Source organism: Prunus persica, chromosome G7 (genome assembly GCF_000346465.2).
Source record: "Prunus persica cultivar Lovell chromosome G7, Prunus_persica_NCBIv2, whole genome shotgun sequence".
Taxonomy (NCBI): domain Eukaryota; kingdom Viridiplantae; phylum Streptophyta; class Magnoliopsida; order Rosales; family Rosaceae; genus Prunus; species Prunus persica.
The window spans coordinates 19,861,625-19,869,039 of NC_034015.1; the positions used below are offsets into that span (position 1 = coordinate 19,861,625).

General features: G+C 37.5%; 1 protein-coding gene across 2 annotated transcripts; it reads right to left on the minus strand.

The window, feature by feature from the left end:
- On the minus strand, window positions 3,314-6,696 carry LOC18769529. Of its 2 annotated transcripts, none has more exons than XM_020568325.1 (10): window positions 6,498-6,696; window positions 6,215-6,276; window positions 5,808-5,940; window positions 5,475-5,718; window positions 5,134-5,238; window positions 4,819-4,947; window positions 4,633-4,682; window positions 4,433-4,530; window positions 4,065-4,349; window positions 3,314-3,955 (listed from the first exon to the last, which is right to left on the minus strand). In XM_020568325.1, exons 2-10 carry the CDS (start codon window positions 6,260-6,262, stop codon window positions 3,437-3,439), a joined length of 1,611 nt encoding a protein of 536 aa, XP_020423914.1. In that variant the 5' UTR covers window positions 6,263-6,276; window positions 6,498-6,696; the 3' UTR covers window positions 3,314-3,436. The 2 variants fall into 2 exon arrangements, with proteins under 2 accessions (XP_020423914.1, XP_007202351.2); XM_007202289.2 differs by having other exon boundaries at window positions 5,808-5,964.

A 7,415-nucleotide genomic window follows, 5' to 3' on the forward strand; every position in this document is an offset into this window, starting at 1 on the left:
TCTTCCCCTTCCAATTTTCACCTATCACCCCCCTCCTTCTGCTCACTGCACCCACCACCAAAGCAATAATATTAATACCACTCTCTTCTCTTCTCTTCTTCTTCTTCTTCTTCTTCTTCAACCAGCCAAATACCCAGAGACTTCAAAATGTTTTTCTTTTTCTTTGATTCATTAAAACCCAGCATTTACCCCACACCCCACATACATTGCCAAAACCAATCTTAACAGCTAGACTGCTCCTCTGCAAGCCCCTTAAGTACTCCTAGTTTATACTATGTTCTTAGTTGCTTCCCAGTCCTGTCACTTCAGGTTTATTTATGAGTGCCGATTTTCCCACTTTCTTTTTGTCCACTTACACTCTATTTTACTTTCAACATTTTTTTTACTATAATATGCAATTTCCAATTAAGGAAGTGTAAGTGGACAAATGCGTAGTAAAAAAATCAGCTCCCTTATTTATTTACCAAACCATAGAATTTTTTATTATTAGTTTTTGTAAAATGACAAAAAAAGAAAAGAAAAAGCAAAAATGCATTTTATAGTACAGTCTACAGAGGGTTGTACGGTCTCATTATGTTTTTCTAGCCAGATCATCTGTGTCCTTTTTAACTTCGCTTTGCAAATGTTTTTTTTATTTATAAATATTTTGTTTTCATCTTGAGGTATCAATCAACCAACAAAACCCAGACCAAAGGGGTTACTTAAAATTAGGGTGGCCAGGACTCATAATTGAGATCATGGGCTTTTATTACTTTTGGTCCCAGCAAAGAAAGAGGTAATTTAGATTCCATCAGTTTCCCTAACATAATATAATCTAGTAATTAAAGTAGTTTTTTTTCCCCAGAGAGATGCAGATTTCCACGTTTTTATATTCTTTTTTCATCCAAGAAAGGATAAATTTATTAATTTAATGACTTGCAATTATTATTTTTAATTGTAAAAGAAGAAATGAATCCAATGTAATAAGGACAAAAACTGCCTTTTATTTGATCTGCATTAAGCTTGTGATTGTCCAATTATTTGGCCTCAAATTAGAACCAAAAAAAGCCAAAGAAATCAACTCATTGCTAATAATCTGGTCCGGTCCAGCTATGGTGAGTTTCATTTTGTGCTATCAGCATCTGTGCACTCAATAACAACAATGGACCAGTCCTTTATGAAGCACACTGTGGTCTCATGAGCTATCTGTGTAGCTGGTGTGAATTCTGCAAAACAACTTCAGACAATAACCAAACTTTTGATCCATTTAGCTCCTTTTTGCCATAGATTTTTGTTTTACTTGCTTCATTGTCAAACTCGCAGACTAGGTTACAGGTTCGGTTCCCTTCTATTGTAACCACAAAACAAGTGCATGACTTCGGAGGATGTCGGTGTGATTAAAATTTATCTATTCATATGCTTGCTTCATGAATTTGCTTTCATGTGTCCACTTCCCTTGAAAACGTACAGACATAGACTTTCCAAGGCTTCTTTAAAGAGCTCTGAGATAAGGCCCTCTTTTACACTCTTCTTCATTTTCACATAGCTCCAAGGGGATTGTACTCCAAAATTATACAGTATGATGAAAATCGAATCACCATTTTAATCTTCAAGGGACCTAAATCAATTATTGATTTCGATGAACAATACCATGAGATCCAAGAAGTTCCAATGCACCAGTTCAAACAGTTAAAAATGTGGAAGAAAAATCTGAATTGAGCTGGCCAAACTTGAAAGCAGGGTATGCAAAAACTGTTTTAATTTGTTTTCTTCCCCTTTTTGCAATTGGAATGTGCTTATCAATTGGGTCCCCTAGGGTTTGCACCTAGCTTCCATGGCCACACATTTTAATCATCTGCTTTTGATGCATGGTTCAAAAGCCTTGAATAATGTAATGCAAAACATACCGTGTCCCATCCACTCCAAAGTGTCCCCCAATCAAAATGTTTTTTTGCTGTTAAAGCTTAAGGAGGTCAGAATTAATTTGGTTTCCAAGGAAATTCATTGCTCAAAACGTTTCGATCATGGAATGTATCAAAAAACAAAACACTGTGGGGAAATGGGTGAGAAGAATTAAGCCCATGTCCTAAGTTTTCTTCTAATAAAATCATATGGCCAGCCAGCCAGCCAGCTATATTTTTCTTAGCCAAAAACAATGGAGAATGATGCTATATATGTTATGTATTCAGCCATCCGTACAGCTAGGTTTAAATAGGGGACAATATATTTGCTTTTCTTGCACTTTGGTATTGATTTTTACCAAGCATTTGCCCTTTTGATGAAGAATATCTCTTTGACCCTGTTTAGGGTCACTTTTGTATTCAGCCCTTTGTTGGGTTCTGAAATGTGTTTTGGCTGTCAATTTTCTAGCGCAGAAAGTGAAAATTTTGCTCTGGGTTTTTAGGCGTTAGGGGAAAAAAAATTAATGTCCTCATTGATGGCTCATTGGCTTAAGTTTGCTGGAAAGTGTGATGTTTTTAATAGCTGCCATTTCCTTGGAAGCAGCCTACCTGCATGCCAGAAGGTATCCATCACTTAATACAAAAGAGAGAGAAGTTTTTATCCACTCTAGTCTCTATTAACTCCATTCATGTATTGCCAGAAAACGGAAAAAAGAAAAAAAAAAGAAAACAGAGGTCATCTGATATTAGGTTGAATAGTTTTAATAACATGGATGTGGATTGAAGTGCACGTTTGAGAAGTAGTTGTGCAATGTGCAGAGCAGGACCCAACATTTGAGCCATTAAATTTATGTGGAGCCAACAGATAATTTCTTGAATTTGACCATCAAAAATATAAATGCTGTTGCTGTATTCTTCTTCAATCTCATTCACATGCAAACCATGTGTCACCCATGCTTTAAAAAAGAAGAAGAAGATATTGGATTCTCTTCGTTTCAGAATTGGCATTTGGCCCTGCTCTGCATTTTTATTATCTCAGGGCAAAGAACTAACGAGGTTTTTTCTACCTTATGGCATGGCAACATATCATGGACTTTTAATGTTGCACCTTCATGCATGAATTGTTCGTAAAAAATGCAGAAAAAAAAAATCAGACTAGTTGTTTGGGTATGGTTCTTTGCTTCTTTACTTGTACTTTTTCTTCTTATAATATGAGAGAGAAATTAGAGTTCAGATTTTATTGTGAATTTATGGGCAGTTGGCTAGTTGGTTGCTACTTCAATTAAGAAGATTTAAGGGTCTTTAGTTAGAGAAATTTGTATATATTCCGGTACACCACGTGGTTCGGACGCTTTGAGTCTACAAGAATTTATTGTCTTGTTCATGTTCATGGACTTTGCAGAATTTTTTTGTTAATTGGACCTGCCAGATTGTTTTGGGCCTTATGAATTCATTCTTCCATTTGAATGAGATTCTGCAACTGATTGCTTTTGAATATTTTGTTTAACAAACCAAATTAAACAAATGGGAAGCAAACAAATTGTATGAGGGATGGATTAATTTCCTAGCTTTTTCCCTCTTACTTTTAACTTTCCAAGCTCTACAAGCAGAGTTAAAATGGCCTCACACATTTCTGAGGCATTAGCATCACTAGGATTCTTTTTCCTTGTGGAATAAACCATCCAGGCATGGTCAAGCTTCCTGTCCGGTGCGACCACAACCGAACCTGGAACTTGAGCGTCACGGCACATCACCAATCCGTCACTCTTCTCCCCGTACCTGAGTTGTAGATGAAGTGCAGTCACAGCCATTGCAGCAGATAAAGGAATCACTACAGGCAGCTGGCGTCCCGCTTGAACGATTTCGTCTGACTCTTCTTGAGTTCCAAAATTTGGTAGGGGCAGCCAGGGAAGTTCGGCATGTGCTATATGTGTCATTGTGGCAAGCACATCAGGGGCTATGCTTGCCTCAGAGTGGAAGGAAACCAGAGGAATTTGCTCATATGGCAGCTTGTGCTTCATGATGAACTCCTTTCGCTTCTCATAAGTAAGATCCTCCAGTGCCCGAATGTCACCCTACAATGCAAATATGAATTGAGATGTTTCCAAACACAACTTATAATTCTCCACTTGTTTAGTACATACACAAAGGACTTTCAACAAGCTCAGGCATTAGTGCTATTACCTTAATTAGCTTGCATATCAAAAGTTCCATGATCCTGCGGGTTTCTTTGTCCGCAATTTGGCCTTCACGAAGAATATCAGAAGCCAAGGGAGTGCCACCATAGGGGCTCTGTACCAGTGCTAAACCAGCAACTTTGTCTTTCAAATCACACCAGTAGATTGACAATGCAGCTGCAGCATCAACGCCGCCCTTGCTGTGCCCCAGCAGCATCACTCGCTTACCGGATCCCCAGTAAAGCTCCTCGATGTATTGCTTGAGTTCCAATGCATTGTGCTCAACAGATGCCTTCATTCAAGAACACATATGATAAGGGAAGACAAATTTTACAAAACTCAGTCAGCAATGATCACAGAGTAATGACTCATTACCTCACTGTGAATTTTTGCAATATGGCAAGCTAGACCCATCTTCGAAAAGAATTTCTTTGTTCCAACAAAGTATAAGGGGCCGTGATTGCTAAAGAGGCCTGGAAAATCAAAGTTCCCATAACTATAGGTGCCACAACGCTAAATGTGGATTGAACAGGGGAGAAGAACAAAGTCCAAAGGGAAAAATAAATTTTATTTACCCGGAATAAGCAGATAGACAAATGAGCTAGGCAATGTGTGCTCCCCATTCCTGAAGCATATAACATGACATACAAACAATAGGAATATAAAAGAATAGATTAAACAGATATGATAACAAAATTGAACACAGTTCCTTAACAGGTCCAACCATCTAGTGCAGTGGAGCTATTATATTAGATTGGTACCTTATTCCTGCGAGCAATTCCAAGAATCTTGCTGTACCATCCTCCACACCAGGCATGCCAGGAGTGTGCGGCAACCATCCAATATCGTGAGATGAACCTTGCAATGTTTTCTGTACTCTAGATGCCAGGCTGACAAATGCAAAGATGAAGCTCAACTATGAGAACCTAAAAGAATGAAACAATGACTTGTAATTAAAAGCAATGAATTATTTGCACTGAGTAAAACAGAATCCAATCTGAGCTAAAACTAAAAGAAACTATTCTCTATGGAATACGAGTCCATCAGTTTGCATAATTGAAATAAACTTCTTTTACCTACAAATTCGAAGATGAGCACATCTAACGTACACGACAGAACTTCTCCAACAAGAAATTGCCAATCTCCAAGCAAATTGTAAACCGTGTAATGGTAGTGTCAACCTACATCAAGATGAAGCAACATCACCAATCTAACAATGAAGATGACTAGATTGAGATTTGAGAGGGAAGGAGGTGAAAAAGATTAAATAATACAATTAATCATTCAGTTCACTTAGATGGGCTCATGATGTTTTCCCATGAAAACTAGATTAATTGCCTGACCTCAGTTTTTTAACGCATACTCAAGTCTTCAAAGATTGATATTGCAGGAAGCTAATAGCACAAAAAGGTATTACCCTTCAAAAATGAAGGGGACATCTGTATAATTGAAATTGGTTTCTACAATTTCAGATCTTGTATCTTCCGTAGGCTCCGAGGCTCTTCTTTCACAGGTTTCAGGGTTACAAGGTTTTGAAGATGATGAACAACCTTCAGAAAATGATTTACAAATGCCTTGTCTCAATGATCTTAAATGCTGTCCAGCAGAAATGACCAGCAAATCATCTGAGTATCTATCAGCATCTCTGACCGCAAGATCCTCTGCAATAACATCATTTCCAAATCCATCCATAACATTATAAGAAGATGCATGAGTGTGCATACATGTATGAATAGTAGAAAGAACTCACCTATAAATTGAATAAATCGACGACTTATATAACTAGCCAGTGTCAATAGACGGCTGAAAATGTCATCCATTGATGAGTAGAATTCCAGACTATCAAAAAGAAGACTTGTGTTCCACACAGTATCATTATAGGCCTGATTCAAGGACCTATATTAGATCTTTAAACCTATATTAGATCTTTAAGCACAAGGTCTGAATCAAACTGACAAAACTAAAGATGCCATAACCTTATTCCTTATGTGGGATAACATAAAAAAGAAATAAGCAAATCGATAAGCTAATTATAATTTCTTAGCTAATCTTGATCAAGAATAAGAAAGTTACAATAGAGAAGAGATACAACAAAAATACAGAAAAAGTACAGATAATTTGCAATAATGCACAATCGTAAAGTTGAAAAGTACTCACTGCGAGAGGCATTTCAGATATTTCATTTTCAATATAGACATCACCCATTAATTCTTCGAATCCTGAATTATGCAACAAAACTATTAAGGTGATACTGCAAGACAACTTAAAAAGGACGAAACTTTGACACAATCAGTATATAACAATAAGAACCCAGATGAGTAAATCAATCATATGAAGAGAAAAACACAACAAATCAACCCCATTAATTCTTTCAACATACTGAACTTACGTAACTCATCATCAAAACAAAATGTAATAAAGATATCAGATAGCAACTTACAGTCAAAGAAGGATAATCTGCAGAACCCAGAAACAGCTTGTGGCTCATCAGAAGCAAAGCCAATTTAATTTATAGAGGGAAGAAGAGAAGGAACAAAAATCTGCAGACCCCATTTCCAAGGAAGTTTAAGTTTAAAACTTGAAAGCATAAAAAAGTGAACTTAATGAATGAGGAGGACATACAAAAGTGCATGTTGGGAATGGAACCAACCGAATGATAAAGAGAGTCATGGGATGAAATGGTGCAATAGATGATCGTTATCCAGTTGCCTTTTTTCAAAGATTTTCAATCTCTGCTCTGGCCCCACCCCACCATAGGTCTCTTTAACGGAAATTGCATGTCACGAGAGCACTAATTTTACTATCCTCATCTAATTACGTTGACGTGTGTCGAAACCAGATTAACAGCAGCCAAGGAGGCAAGCCAAGGAAACGAGGACGTATCTGCAAAAATGAACTATACGGCTAATGACCAAAGTTTATATTAGGAAAAACAAAACAACCCTCTTGAATGAAGCCATAAAGAAATTCTGTGGCGAAAAGAGAAGGGTAGAAAAACATTTGAGAGAGAAATTTTAAATCTTAAAGCATAAATCTTAAATTTTCTTTGAATGGCACCATACTGTGAAAACCAGATTATGAGCCTTGAAAGCAGTGACTGTGTGGGGTAACATTGGAGGCAAGAAGTACACGTGGTGCATTTCTGGCGTGTGCTGAAAACAAAACAGTCAGAGAGTGAAGGGTATGGGGCCCACAATCAAGTGGATAGCTCGTAATAAACACGCGGCGTGTTGGGAACGAATTCATGAGGCTGGCTTGGAAAAATCTCATTCGGTTCAATGAAGCGTGCTGGAGATCCAAGTCTACTGTCAGCTGTGTTTGAACAAAACCAAGTCATTTGGTTTGACTCCAGAAAGTG